This window comes from Entelurus aequoreus, linkage group LG17 (assembly GCF_033978785.1).
Source record: "Entelurus aequoreus isolate RoL-2023_Sb linkage group LG17, RoL_Eaeq_v1.1, whole genome shotgun sequence".
NCBI classification, from domain to species: Eukaryota; Metazoa; Chordata; class Actinopteri; order Syngnathiformes; family Syngnathidae; genus Entelurus; species Entelurus aequoreus.
The window spans coordinates 41,811,897-41,828,085 of NC_084747.1; the positions used below are offsets into that span (position 1 = coordinate 41,811,897).

General features: G+C 40.5%; 1 protein-coding gene across 13 annotated transcripts in view; it reads left to right on the top strand.

The window, feature by feature from the left end:
- Positions 1 to 16,189, top strand: part of adgrd2 (adhesion G protein-coupled receptor D2) — a 183,947-nt gene that overhangs the window by 70,574 nt on the left and 97,184 nt on the right. For all 13 annotated transcript variants that reach the window (XM_062025704.1, XM_062025703.1, XM_062025701.1 and 10 more), the window contains 2 exons: positions 1,771 to 1,905; positions 2,190 to 2,298. In XM_062025704.1, the coding sequence (XP_061881688.1) occupies positions 1,771 to 1,905; positions 2,190 to 2,298 (244 nt within the window). The remainder of the gene's footprint in view (positions 1 to 1,770; positions 1,906 to 2,189; positions 2,299 to 16,189) is intronic.

Here is a 16,189-nt window from a genome sequence, read left to right on the forward strand (position 1 = left end):
TATATATATGTATGTATATATATATATATATATATATATATATATTAGGGCTGCAACAACTAATCGATTAAAATCGATTATAAAAATAGTTGGCGATTAATTTAGTCATCGATTCGTTGGATCTATGCTATGCACATGCGCAGAAGCAATTGTTTTTTTGTTTTTTTTAATTGTAATTTGTATTTATTTTTTAAATTTTATAAACCTTTATTTATAAACTGCAACATGTACAAACAGCTAAGAAACAATAATCAAAATAAGTATGGTGCCAGTATGCTGTTTTTAAAAAAAATAAAATACTGGAAAGGATAGAAATGTAGTTTGTCTCTTTTATTTGATTATTAATCGATTAATCGAAGTAATAATCGACAGATTAATCGATTATCAAATTAATCGTTAGTTGCAGCCCTAATATATATATATATTATTATTATAATTATATATGTGTGTGATATATTTATATGTATGTTTGTGTATGTAAATGTATATGTATGTATGTGTGTGTGTGTACAGTATGTGTGTACATATGTGTGTATGCACTATGTAAGTATATATGTGTGAATGTATGTATACGTGTATATATGTGTGTGTATACAGTATGTATGTAAATATGTGTGTGTATGTATACACTATGTATGTATATGTGTGTATACAGAATGTATCTATATGTATGTGTGTATGTGTACAGTATATATATATATATATATATATATATATATATATATATATATATATATATATATATATATATATATATATATATATATATATATATATATATATATATATATATATATATATATATATATGTGTGTGTGAAAAATGTGTGTGTATGTATACACTATGTATGTATATACGTGTGTATATATATGTACATAGATAGGTTGTATGTATATGTGTGTATGCAGTATGTATGTATATATGTGTGTATATAAATGTGTGTATACTGTATTAGTTAATAAAGTTAAAGTACCAATGATTGTCACACAGACACTAGGTGTGGCGAAATTATTCTCTGCATTTGATCCATCACACTTGATCACCCCCTGGGAGGTGAGGGGAGCAGTGGGCAGCAGCGGTGGCCGCGCCCGGTAATCATTTTTGGTGATTTAACCCCCAATTCCAACCCTTGATTCTGAGTGCCAAGCAGGGAGGTAATGGGTCCCATTTTTATAGTCTTTGGTATGACTCGGCCGGGGTTTGAACTCACAACCTATTGATGTATGTATGTATGTATGTATATATGTATATATTTGTATATGTATATATACAGTATGTATGTATATTGTATGAATGTGTGTATATATGTATATGGTTGTATTTTCACTGGAGAAAATGGAGTTTAACAACGTGTCTTATTGTGTACCGTGGCAAAGGTGAAGTGCGCCCGTATGTCTTCTCTTCTCTGTCTTCCAGCTGTAGAAGACATATTGTATTGAGTTGTGTGACAACAGTACAGTCGTTTTCCCACTGAATACAAATCAAAACACAGCTTCTTACAAAGAGAGTAGTTCTGATCGGATCTCCTCCGTGATATACCCCCAGCCCCTCCCCCACATGCAAATGAAGACGAGATTAAATACAATTGGATTTTGTCTATGTCAACATTTTTGTCTCGTTTTTATTCATTGACTAAATTGTCTATTAATTCCATCATCGTTTCAGTCAATTAGTTGTCAATGACGATAACTAAGACGAACATCTTGAGTCAACAAAATCAACACTGAGCTGAATCGAGGCTTACATGCTCTGCTTCTGTGGTTTCTTCAGAGTTGGCGGTGCAGCAGCAGATTCTGTGGGAACCGTCCAAGGGACCAAGTTTCTGTGGTCCTGAGACGGAGAAACACTCCAGTCCTGACTGCATCTCGGTGCCACATCAGAAGATCCAGGATCTCCATAACAACGGTAGGAGAACCAATCACTTCCTCTCAGCGACCTCCACTCACTTAAGTCGATTGCATATTCAGAGTTGTTGCACGCTCCTTTTGCAAAGGAGACACATTCAGTCTGGCCCATGAATGCCTCGACTTGAGAATGTGTAGTACGCATTCATCCTGCCAAGGTCTTGCAGTGAAATGCAGCTGGAGGAAATTTCTTGGCTGTTGCAGCGACTATTCACCTTGAACAATCATCGATCCGAAATTAACACATGGTTTCGCTTATTGGCTGTCTTTTTGATCTCTTTGCAGGGTTCCACAAACTCACCTTGGTCAACACGTGGTACGGTTCTCTGCGGCCTCTTTTCAATCCTGAAGAAAACATCAGCATGGTGCCGACCGTCACCGATGGAAGTCAGAGGTATTGGACAAGTAAATTATAAATGATAAATGGGTTATACTTGTATAGCGCTTTTCTACCTTCAAGGTACTCAAAGCGCTTTGACGGTATTTCCACATCCACCCATTCACACACACATTCACACACTGATGGCGGGAGCTGCCATGCAAGGCGCTACCAGCACCCATCAGGAGCAAGGGTGAAGTGTCTTGCCCAAGGACACAACGGACGTGACTAGGATGGTAGAAGGTGGGGATTGAACCCCAGTAACCAGCAACCCTCCGATTGCTGGCACGGCCACTCTACCAACTTCGCCACGCCGTCCACTTAAAGTGGTTTGGATTTAGTAGTTTAGAGCAGGGGGTGGCAAAAATGTTTGCATTGGTGGCGCATTGGGCTAAAAAAAAAAAAAGTATATATATAAATATATATATATATATATATATATATATATATATATTATATATATATATATATATATATATATATATATATATATATACATATATATATATATATATGTATACATATATATGTATATATATATATATATATATATATGTATATATATATATGTATATATATATATATATATATATATATATATATATATATATATATATATATATATATATATATATATATATATATATATATATATATATATACATATGCATGCATTTTTTTTTTAGCCCAACCCTGTTTCCATATGAGTTGGGAAATATGCTACAAAGACGACATATTTGATGTTGAAACTGATAAACTTTTTTTTTTTTTGCAACTAATCATTAACTTTAGAATTTGGTGCCAGCAACACGTAACAAAGAAGTTGGGAAAGGTGGCAATAAATACTGATAAAGTTGAGGAATGCTCATCAAACACTTTTTTGGAACATCCCACAGGTGAACAGGCAAATTGGGAACAGGTGGGCGCCATGATTGGGTATAAAAGTAGATTCCATGAAATGCTCAGTCATTCACAAACAAGGGTGGGGCGAGGGTCACCACTTTGTCAACAAATGCATGAGCAAATTGTTGAACAGTTTAAGAAAAACCTTTCTCAACCAGCTATTGCAAGGAATTTAGGGATTTCACCATCTATGGTCCGTAATATCATCCAAGGGTTCAGAGAATCTGGAGAAATCACTGCATGTAAGCAGCTAAGCCCGTGACCTTCGATCCCTCAGGCTGTACTGCATCAACAAGCGACATCAGTGTGTAAAGGATATCACCACATGGGCTCAGGAACACTTCATAAACCCTCTGTCAGTAACTACAGTTGGTCGCTACATCTGTAAGTGCAAGTTAAAACTCTCCTATGCAAGGCAAAAGCCGTTTATCAACAACACCCAGAAATGCCGTCGGCTTCGCTGGGCTTAAACTCATCTAAGATGGACTGATACAAAGTGGAAAAGTGTTCTGTGGTCTGACGAGTCCACATTTCAAATTGTTTTTGGAAACTGCGGACGTTGCGTCCTCTCGACCAAAGAGGAAAAAAAACATCCGGATTGTTATAGGCGCAAAGTTGAAAAGCCAGCATCTTTGATGGTATGGGGGTGTATTAGTGCCCAAGACATGGGTAACTTACACATCTGTGAAGGCGCCATTAATGCTGAAAGGTACATACAGGTTTTGGAGCAACATATGTTGCCATCCAAGCAACGTTACCATGGACGCCCCTGCTTATTTCAGCAAGACAATGCCAAGCCACGTGTTACATCAACGTGGCTTCATAGTAAAAGAGTGCGGGTACTAGACTGGCCTGCCTGTAGTCCAGACCTGTCTCCCATTGAAAATGTGTGGCGCATTATGAAGCCTAAATTACCACAACGGAGACCCCCGGACTGTTGAACAACTTAAAGGCCTACTGAAATGATTTTTTTTTTATTTAAACGGGAATGGCAGATTCATTCTATGTGTCATACTTGATCATTTCGCGATATTGCCATATTTTTGCTGAAAGGATTTAGTAGAGAAAATCGACGATAAAGTTTGCAACTTTTGCTCGCTGATAAAAAAAAGCCTTGCCTGTACCAGAAGTAGCGTGACGTCACAGGAGCTAGTATTCCTTACAATTCCCCATTGCTTACAATGGAGCGAGAGAGATTCGGACCGAGAAAGTGACGATTACCCCATTAATTTGAGCGAGGATGAAAGATTCGTAGATGAGGAACGTTACAGTGAAGGACTTGAGAGGCAGTGATGGACGTATCTTTTTTCGCTCTGACCGTAACTTAGGTACAAGCTGGCTCATTGGATTCCACATTCTCCTTTTTCTATTGTGGATCACGGATTTGTATTTTAAACCACCTCGGATACTATATCCTCTTGAAAATGAGAGTCGAGCACGCGAAATGGACATTTAAAGTGACTTTTATCTCCAAGACAATACATCGGTGACACACTAAGCTACTGAGCTAACGTGCTAGCATCGTTCTCAAATGAAGATAGAAACAAAATAAATAAACCCCTGACTGGAAGGATAGACAGAAGACCAACAATAATATTAAACCATGTACATGTAACTACACGGTTAAAAATTCTCAGCCTGGTAAGGCTTAACTATGCTGTTGCTAACGACGCTAAGGCTAATTTAGCAACTTAGCAACCAGACCTCACAGAACTATGTACTCTCTCCTTTTTCTATTGTGGATCACGGATTTGTATTTTAAACCACCTCGGATACTATATCCTCTTGAAAATGAGAGTCGAGCACGCGAAATGGACATTTAAAGTGACTTTTATCTCCAAGACAATACATCGGGGACACACTTAGCTACTGAGCTAACGTGCTAGCGTCGTTCTCAAATGAAGATATAAACAAAATAAATAAACCCCTGACTGGAAGGATAGACAGAAGACCAACAATAATATTAAACCATGTACATGTAACTACACGGTTAAACATTCTCAGCCTGGTAAGGCTTAACTATGCTGTTGCTAACGACGCTAAGGCTAATTTAGCAACTTAGCAACCGGACCTCACAGAACTATGATAAAACATTAGCGCTCCACCTACGCCAGCCAGCCCTCATCTTCCCATCAACAGCCGTGCTCACCTGCATTCCAGCGATCAACGGCGCGACGAAGGACTTCATCCGTGGGTTTGGCGGCAAGCATCAGCTAGGCGTCAGGGTAAGTAGTCCTTGTTGTGTTGCTGTAAGTATTGTAATGCCCCGCAGTGGAGAAGGAGTCACACAGACGAGGATGCGCTGCTCAATCGCTCTATTAACAAGCGGTAACTGGTTGTAGTTCAAAAAGTAACGCACACACATACACGAGCTGCTGTTAGCCAAAACTCACGCTCACACACACTCAAGTTCTCCGCCAACTCACTCGCGCATGCGCGTTCCCCAAACCCTTAAAGACACAGTACACTAATGCAAATATCACAGATATTACAGTATTGTACTTAGCCGCTAAGACACAGATCGATCCCACCTACAACGTTCTTCTTTGCAGTCTCCATTGTTCATTAAACAAATTGCAAAAGATTCACCAACACAGATGTCCAGAATACTGTGGAATTTTGTCGAAGAAAACAAGAGGCTTTTCTATCGGGTCCGATGGGGTCCAACCACTTCCTTTGCTTTTGTGACGTCACGCGCATAAATCATATCCAAAGGAGTTTTTCAACCGGAAGTGTGGCGGGAATTTTAAAATTGCACTTTATAAGTTAACCCGGCCGTATTGGCATGTGTTGCAATGTTAAGATTTCATCATTGATATATAAACTATCAGACTGCGTGGTTGGTAGTAGTGGGTTTCAGTAGGCCTTTAAGCTGTACATCAAGCAAGAATGGGAAAGAATTCCACCTGAGAAGCTTAAAAAATGTGTCTCCTCAGTTCCCAAACGTTTACTGAGTGTTGTTAAAAGGAAAGGCCATGTAACACAGTGGTGAACATGCCCTTTCCCAACTACTTTGGCACGTGTTGCAGCCATGAAATTATAAGTTAATTATTATTTGCAAAAATAAAATAAAGTTTATGAGTTTGAACATCAAATATCTTGTCTTTGTAGTGCATTCAATTGAATATGGGTTGAAAAGGATTTGCAAATCATTGTATTCCGTTTATATTTACATCTAACACAATTTCCCAACTCATATGGAAACGGGGTTTGTATGTATATGTGTGTGTGTACGTGTACATATAGTATTAATATAATGGATATATATTTAATATTTAATATGAGAAAGTTTGATTCCTACCTTGTGTACTTGCAAGGTGACCTTCTTAAAGTTTTGTAAGCAATCGAAAATATCAAGCTGCTAAAATGCGCCAAACATGGATACGTTTTGTTTTAGATTTTTGTTTACTTTTAATTAAATTGCAAACATTGCAAAATGCATCAATTAACCCCCGGAGTGCGTGCAAATATTCTAGTAGATAGTAGAGTAGTACCCTAATTTGAAAACCAATAGTGTGGAGGGAGTGATTTGCCTTTTTCCCATCATGCTTTGTGATGGATTTAAATGGGTGTAATATTTAATATTTTATGGTGCATGGATGTTTTTTTATAATGTCCACAAAGTTCAGTGGGCAGGTTGTGTTATGTGTGACAATGTGTGTGACTTTTTGATTTGGTTGGATATTTTTTTTCCCCCACCATGACTAGGGAAGGTTATTTGCAATGGTGTCATTTATGTAAATGTTGTGCACGTCATTGACCTGAACTACTCACATTGGCCACTAGATGGCGGCACAATACCTGCATCATAATTATCAGACTATAAAAAATAGTGCGATCTTTCTGTGGGGTAGGCTTACTTATTAAAAACTCATGACGTCTCGCGGGCCAAATTAAAAATGTCAGCGTCTAAACCCCTGCTTTAGAGCTATCAAACAATTATTAGTAGTTTCTAATCTCTTTGGGATATGAAGTCCCTCTAAGCGGATGCAATGATGCACTGAAATGTCAATACCAGATCGTTATGCTCTCGTATCGATCCTTTCATCAAAACATTGATACTTTTGATACTTTAGTTCAGGGGTGTCCAAACTTTTTCCACCAAGGTTCACATACTGAAAAGTCTAAATATGCGGCGGCCATATTGATATTTTTTTTTATTAAAAAAAATGCTAAAAAGAGATGTTGTGTCAGCTTTGTATTATTGGTGACTAAGTATATTATTAATACTTATTAGTTACAACATTTCAGCTTTCTCTCATTACATACCGATTTTTTTTCTCTTTTTTCCAAACATTTTTACTGTTGTTGTTTTCCCATGTAAGAATAGAATAAACATATTAATAATAAGATTGTGTAACTGCATGAACTAGTGTGTCAAAACTTCTGCCTGTAAAAAAATATCTATGTTCAGTTGCACATTCAACAGTTTGTAATATTAAAGTTAATATTATGAAACATTTGTATTAACTAATTAAATTCTGTATGTATTTTAAATATATTTAATGTTTTATCTTGAGAACTTCTAACATTTTAGAACAGGGATGTCCAAACCTTTCTTTTCTAAGAGCTTAAAAGTCAGGTACGGGGGGAGGCGATTTTGATATTTTTTTTATTTAAAAAATTAAATAAATAAAAAACAGATATTATATATGTATAGATGAAGTATATTATTAATAATTATTAGTTTTATATATTACAGCTTTTTCTCATTACATACCTATTTTTTCTCCTATTTTCTTACATTTTTACTTTTTGTTTTTTCCCATGTAAGTAAATAATAAATAAAAATAATAATACGATTGTTTACCTGCATATTCTAGCGTGTTAAGAATTCTACCAGTAAAATAAATATAATGTCCAGCTATATAATTAACAGTGTTTGTTATCGATGTTTGAATTTTCATAATTAATTCCAACGTTAATATTATTTTATTTTTTAATTAGGCAAGGCAGGGCAAGGCAACTTTATTTGTATAGCGCTTTTCATACACAAGGCAGACTTAAAGTGCTTCACAGACAACAAAGTGAAATGAAAGAAAATAAAAGCAAAATTAAAATGCAGACAATAAAAATAAAAACAGTGCATAATTATCTAAACTTTCTTTATATTTTAAGTATATTTTATTTGTAGTTATAATCTTTTACATCAAGAGCCACATACTGAAAAGCCATATATGGGTTTTTCTATATAAAAAAGGAATGCTAAAAACAGATTACAAATATTTAAAGACAAAAAATTGTGTTATAGGTGACTAAATACATTATTACTTTTTTCATTGCATTTAAGATTTTTGCTTTTTTATTACATGTTTATATTGTTGTTGTTGTTGTTTTTTAGATAGATATGTTATTATTTGAAAATACACAATTTTTAAAATGTTTGCAGACACTTTAGGTATATTTGCACAAAGTATCGTTATCAGATCGTATCGCCAATACCAGCCTGATTTTTATTTAGTATCTGGTCAGAAATAAAATCAGTGGTATCGCACATCACTCGGGGGTGTGTCTAAAGCTTCAGAAACGTTTTGAGTTACTCCCAATTTTAAGACATATTAGACTTCTATTAAGAAATACTGCAAATGTTGGTATCGATTGTCCACCAAGTAAATACAGGTCCAGTCAGTGGCAGTTCTAGCTTCAATGGCGCCCTGGGCAAGAACCTGGATGTGACTGAGCCGTGGTTCAAGTTAATGACTCGGAATGGGAACCGAATACGGTATCTTTTTTTGGTACCGACTGAATCTTGCCTGTCTGTTTGGACATCCATTCACGTAAAATCCAACAGTGCCATGTTTCGGTACAGGGGTTGTAAGGTGAACGGCTCGCACTCCAGCAGCACTGAGAGCGAGCCAAACTACCTCAAAGTAATGTTGCAGTTTTCAACAAAGAACAACAAATAAATTGACTCAAAAAACGCTTCAACGTAAGTAAAAGAAGGCTCCACTTTTCCAAAAATGTGCTCGCTTTAGGCAAATATACATTGGCTTTGCTATTGGCATGCTACTGATTAGCATTAGCGATTTTACATGGAGATTTCAACACCTCCAAATGTGTTCATGAAAACTACAACTAACATGCAGTTTACAATCAAATAGCTGGTGCGTAATAAGTACAATACTTACAGTATTGACACTTTTTAGGGTGCAACAAAAAATAAATAATAAACACACATCAACTATACACTACTGCCATCTAAGGTCTTGGACTTTCAACTGTAATTGCAATTTAATGTCATACATGCAAATAAGAAATATATAACAACTAGACAGCAGTCGTCATAAACAGCTTATTTGTAAATGTTACAATAAAAATATATATTTTATTGGTGGTGGGGGGTTGGAGTCTATCCCGGATGTAATTTCAGTGAACAAAAATGTGTGAGCTAAATTTGTGTTAAAATTTGGTGTTTTAAAATTCAGTTTGTAATAAAAAAAATTGGTGCTTTAACACACTGTGTTTTAAAATCCAGTGTAAAAAAAATACAGTATAAAAAAAATTCATTGCAGAAATCTTGGTTGCTTCATAACTCGAGACTCACTTCCTGTGAATCAATCCTGTCTCAGAAGCAGCCAACGAGGTGAGTTTTGGTGTATAGCGGGGGTGTATTTTGTAGCGTCCCGGAAGAGCTGCAAAGGGTTTTGGGTATTTGTTCTGTTGTGTTTATGTTGTGTTACGGTGCGGATGTTCTCCCGAAATGTGTTTATCATTCTTGTTTGGTGTGGATTCACAGTGTGGCGTATATTTCTAAAAGTGTTAAAGTTGTTTATACGACCACCCTCAGTGTAACCTGTATCGCTGTTGATCAAGTATGCTTTGCATTCACGTGTGTGTGTGTGCGTACAGAAGCAGCACATATCTTGTGACTGGGCCGGCACGTTGTTAGAATGGATGAAAAGCGGACGTGACGACAGCTTGTAGAGGACGTTAAAGGCAGTGCCTTTAAGGCACGCCCCAAAGACTGTGGTCCGGGTGGTCTACGAGATATAATGACTGATGAACACCTTCGTTCGATAATGAAGGTTGCCTCAGCTCAAAGCCTGAGCCCCGACATTAATGAACTAGCATCCAAGAAAAGATGCCAGGTATCTGGCTTGGGCACATCAGATTAGATCAGTGTGTTGCAAACTGAGCAGTTTAAAGTCCTGAATGGTTGGTTTATTCATTGTTATTTTATTTTCACATTTATTAGAGTGTGGAAAAAGTTAATGTTGATATTTACCTCAGAAGGCTGCAAATAGAAAAGAGGCATTACATTTTTATTTAAATTGTATTTGATATGCCATTGATATATATTTTTTTAATTTATTATTATTATTTGAAACTCGATTTTGCATGTCACTATAAAGTTATATAAGCCTTGCTTGTTCAATAGTCAATGCAAAACTTGTTTGTGTCCCTATTAAAAGGTGAATTTGTTCAACCTTGGCTCGCGACTTTGTTCAGTTTTAAATTTTGGCCCACTCTGTATTTGAGTTTGACACCCCTGCTTTATGACGTCCATAAGTGCGAAGAAAATACAGCTTAGAGAAACTCTTCTTTCGTTTGGCAACACTTTGAACACCAGGAAGGCAACGTACGGTCTGAGGGACATTTGCTGAACGCACCTCTTTTTTCTGTAGAAATATAATGGAAAGTTTTGATCAAAAAGTCCTAACGTAATGATTTAAATGTTGATACTAAAAATGAATAAAAACACACTTATTTATCTTTAAATACATGCTTTAGTCTTTTTATTAGCCTGTTTCAATACAAATGACACGATGGTGTCACACTACCAACACATTGAAATTGTCACCACCTGCTGCCACCTTGTGGTTTGTATTCAGTTTTCCTTGTTGGTGCAGTTGACCTTGTTGACCTTAACTTCATTTCTCCTTCCCCTTAGAGAGTTCCTGTGTTTCCATTGTGGGCGGAGTTGTGAGACGTGCACAGCTGCTCCCAATTTACCCTGATGCTATTTAAGCAGCACCTTGGCAGCTGGATGGCACTTGGTGATTCCACTCCTCGGCTCTTCACTTCTGATGGCTTCTTGCAGCTTGTCATTCTGGCCACTCCCGGTGCCATCCAGCTTGGTGTCTACGTCGGCGGCAGCACGTCTTGCAACTCCGACCCAAGATTGTTCTATTTTTATATATTAGTTTTTGTTTTCTCCACGGTGCCCATTTTGAGTTCTCCTTTTTGCACCGTCGCCTTTTGTTCCCTCCAGTGAGGAGCGCCTTTTTGTGAGTACACTACTTCATAGTGATGGGTTGATGAGGCGTCATGAAGCGTTTCGACACATTGCAAAACTGTATTGATACTGTGTCGATACTGTGTCACTAAATACTGACATTTGCTGGACATTAAAAATCCCTACAGGCAACCTATGGACCGACTCAACTGACACTGATTTTATGACCTAGTATATACAATAATATAAACCAAGTCATTGTATTTCATTTAGAATTATTTCATATCTTAATTTAAATAAAAATATATTTTTATCTTTTTTAGATACAGTCAATAAATAATGTGAACATGTATCGTGACTAGGATGGTAGAAGGTGGGGATTAAACCCCAGTAACCAGCAACCCTCTGATTGCTGGCACGGCCACTCTACCAACTTCGCCACGCCGTCATTCCTGTAACTTTCTCTAGTAAGAGCATTCCATGATGAATATCAATAAATTAACATTGATAATAAATGACAGAAAAATAAGCACACGTATGACTGAGGAGTCTTAGTGTAACTTTGTGTGGTGTTTGAGTTGTCCAACTTTTTGTGTGACCATTAACGCACCAGTGGCTTAGTGGTATGCGTGTTGGTGACAGATGACAAGTTGGTTTTGGCCTGGTTTGTACGGCAGAAAATGACTAGTTTTTCGAGATAGAAGTTTTTTACTCATATTTTTGGTGTGGTTATGGCCGAATATAAACAGTTTTGCTCAATAAAATGATCGATATAATTCCTGTCCTCGAAGCGTCTCGATAGACGTTACAATAATTGAACGGTGTTCAATTGAACGGTGTTGACGAACACCGTTAGGGCCGCTTGTTGTCACTGTCACTCAAAGTTGCATTGCAAAATTACACAGAATAAATGTGTTTATTTTGTTCACAATTCAGATGGGTTTGATTTGGTGCGCGGCATATATTTGCTGTGCGCAGGACGCTTGAGCAGTGCGCAATTGCGCAGGCGCGCACCTTAGAGGGAACGATGCTCACAGGGCACCGTGTGATACAGTTCGCGTATCGGTCACGTGACCAAAGCAGCTCATGATCGGTCACGTGACTTTCTAAAAGCGGTATGCGCACCGACACAGGGTATCGCTCTATGTGCTTGACGCATGCGCCGATGCATCTGTGTTGCCGTACCCATCACTACTACTTCAGTAAAGAACTGTTCAACTCACCTTTTGTCTGCATCCTTGGGTTCCTCTCAAACTGTGTTATACAGAGCTGTGACAGAATCACCAAGTCATTATGGAACCCGCAGACGAAGATCCCTGTTCGACGGGCCCTCAGGGCTCATGGCCAGCAAATAAGCCATCATGAACAAAGTTTGGCTAACCTGACAGCACTGGTGCAAGAAATGCACACCCGCATGTTTGTCCCTCACCCGCTCCCAGGCTCAGAGGTAACTCAACCTGCAGCTGGAAACTCTGGTTCCTCCGACGCCTCGACATCGGGTTTTTCTACCCGAGAACCCAGCATACCCCCTCCACCCAGGTATGAGGGGGACTTTGGACAATGCAGACTTTTTTTTATACCAGTGCTCCTTAGTATTTGCACAGCAGCCTCACTCGTACTCAACAGACTCCGTCCGTGTGGCATATATACTCAGTCTATTGGCTGGAAGAGCAGCACGCTGGGCTATGGAGATATGTGAGAGCAAACCAGAACTTCGTTCCAGTCTACCCCTGTTTTTTGCTGAGCTGCGCAGCGTTTTTGATCACCCTGTGAGGGAACGGGAGGCAGGCAGTCGCCTCCTCGCTACTCGCCAGGGGTCCTCCTCTGTAGCCGACCACTCAATCTCCTTCCGGATCCTGGCAGCGGAGAGTGGCTGGGGGGGAGACAGCATTGCGGGGAATATTCCTGGCTAGCCTTAGCCCCCGCATCCAAGACGAGCTGGCTGCCCGTGACGAAACCCAGACCCTCGAGGAGCTAATTTCGCTCTCTATCCGATTGGACAACCGCCTACGAGAGCGACACGCCCAGAAGGGGAGGGATCCTCCGTCTACCAGATGGCAGTCACCCACCGGGTCTCCACAATCACCGTCCAAGCCTCAGGGAGGGTCGCTTCCGCCTTCTGACTTCAGTGCCCCGGAGGAGGGGCTAGAGGGGCAGCTGGGAGGCAGCCGCCTGTCATCAGCGGAGAGGACTCGTCTGCTGAGGTTGCGGTTATGCCTGTACTGTGGAGCTGCGGACCACGTCGTCGTTCGCTGTCCTGCGCGCCTTACGAGGGGCCGTCCTGCTTCCACCGGAGATCTTCCTCGGCCAAGATTACCACCTTTGCCGCCTGTCCTGGCGGCAACATCTGCATCTTCTCCGCTGGTGGGAAGACTCCAAGTGGAAGGTACTCTGTCATGGGGGGGACTCGTGCCCTATTAAGGCACTAATTGACTCAGGGGCAGATGAGAACATTATTGACAGTGGGCTTGTTGAGTTGTTAAAGATTCCTACTGTGGGTGTGGAACGCATTAAGACTGTTAGCTCACTTGACGGGCGTCACCTGGCTAATATTACGCATCAAACACACACCACATCCCTCCTTATTTTGGGAAATCACTGTGAGAAGGTTAGTTTTTTGATAATGCCTTCTCGTTCAGCACCCGTAGTTCTTGGCCTTCCGTGGTTGCAACGTCACAGTCCTAGCATAGATTGGACCACACTAAAGATTAGTAATTGGAGTATTTTTTGTCATAATCACTGTTTGCGCTCCGCTTCGTCTCCTACTAAGCCTGTCATTCTTCCTAGTCCTCAACCCCCTGATTTTTCACTGATTCCTGAAGAATATCATTCGCTTAGTGATGTGTTTTGTAAAGACCGGGCTACATCGCTACCCCCCCACCGCCCATATGACTGTGCCATTGACCTCCTTCCAGGGTCTCCACTACCTTCTTCACGACTATACAATATTTCGCGTCCCGAACAGCATGCTATGGAGGAATACATTTCCTCTTCTCTCGCTGCCGGACACATTCGTCCCTCTTCCACTCCCGTGGCGGCTGGTTTTTTTTTCGTTAAGAAGGATGGAGGGTTGCGACCCTGTATAGACTACCGAGCCCTAAATAAGATCACGGTTAACAATAAATACCCCCTTCCACTACTGGAGTCTTCATTTGCGCCTCTGCATGGGGCGGTAGTATTTACCAAATTAGATCTACGTAACGCGTATCACCTTGTGCGCATTCGTCAGGGCGATGAATAGAAGACTGCTTTTAACACTCCTCTAGGCCACTTTGAGTATTGCGTCATGCCGTTCGGCCTCACAAATGCTCCCGGTGTTTTTCAGTGTTTGATCAATGACGTTCTCCGCTACATGATAGGTCGTTTTGTAGTAGTGTACTTGGACAACATACTTATCTTTTCACGCTCCATTGAAGTACACCATCAGCATGTCCGTCTGGTCTTGCAGAGACTTTTAGAAAACCGATTATTTGTTAAGCCGCAAAAATGCACGTTTCATTCTCCCACAGTGTCGTTTCTGGGGCTGATTGTAGAGAGGGGGCAGGTTAAGCCAGACCCAGCTAAGGTCCAAGCTGTGGTAGACTGGCCTACGCCGTCATCCAGGAAGCTGTTGCAACAGTTTCTAGGGATCGCTAACTTTTACCGACGTTTTATTAGAGACTTCAGTAAAGTAGCGCAGCCTTTAAATAGATTAACCTCCTCTAAAGTTCCTTTTGTGTGGTCCTCAGAGGCTGACCAGGCTTTTCGACGCCTTAAATCTCTTTTTACCTCTGCTCCTGTATTAGTCCACTGTAATCATGATCTCCCATTTTTTGTTGAGGTGGACGCATCTGACACTGGTGTAGGGGCTGTGCTGTCCCAGCATTCCAGTGCCGATCGGAGGCTGCACCCCAGCGCTTTCTTCTCCAAACGCCTTTCACCTGCAGAGAGGAACTATGATATTGGGAACCGAGAGCTTCTGGCAGTGGTCCTGGCCCTACAAGAATGGAGGCACTGGCTGGAGGGTGCTAAACATCCAATCATCATTTATACGGATCATCGTAACCTAGCCTACCTCCGCTCTGCTCAACGCCTCAATCCCTGCCAGGCTCGGTGGGCCCTAATCCTCACGAGGTTTGATTTCTGTATCACTTTTCGCCAAGGGTCACTCAATGGTAAACCTGACGCCTTGTCGAGGATGTTCTCTCCCCCAACAGAAGACACTCCCTCAGAGACCATCCTTCCCCAGTCCCGGATCCTTGGCGCATTACAGTGGGAGGTTGAGAGGCGTGTGTCGGAGGCTATGAAGGACTCCCCATCTCCTGTTGGCTGCCCCCCTGGTTGCCTTTTTGTGCCGAGAACCCTCTGTCCAGAAGTTTTGTCCTGGGCTCACACCTCCAAGATTGCCTGCCACCCAGGTGCCAGACGCACTGAGTTCCTACTCACTCAGCGGTTCTGGTGGCCAACCATCCACACTGACACGAAGAAATTTGTGGCTGCATGCCCTCTCTGCGCCAGGAGCAAGGCTTCCCTCAGGCTCCTGCGGGGTTGCTGCAGCCCCTTCCCATCCCCTCACGTCCATGGTCGCACATTGCTCTGGACTTTGTCACTGGTCTACCCATCTCCAGGGGGTTTTCTGTCGTCCTCACCATTGTAGACAGATTCTCTAAATTCACACACTTTGTCCCCCTTCGTAGACTTCCCTCCTCCCTGGAAACCGCCAAACTTCTGGTCACCCATGTGGTTCGTCTTCACGGGATCCCCATGGATGTGGTGTCAGACAGAGGTCCTCAATTTTCATCTGCTACATGGAGATCATTCTGCAACCTGTTGGGGGCGACCGTTAGT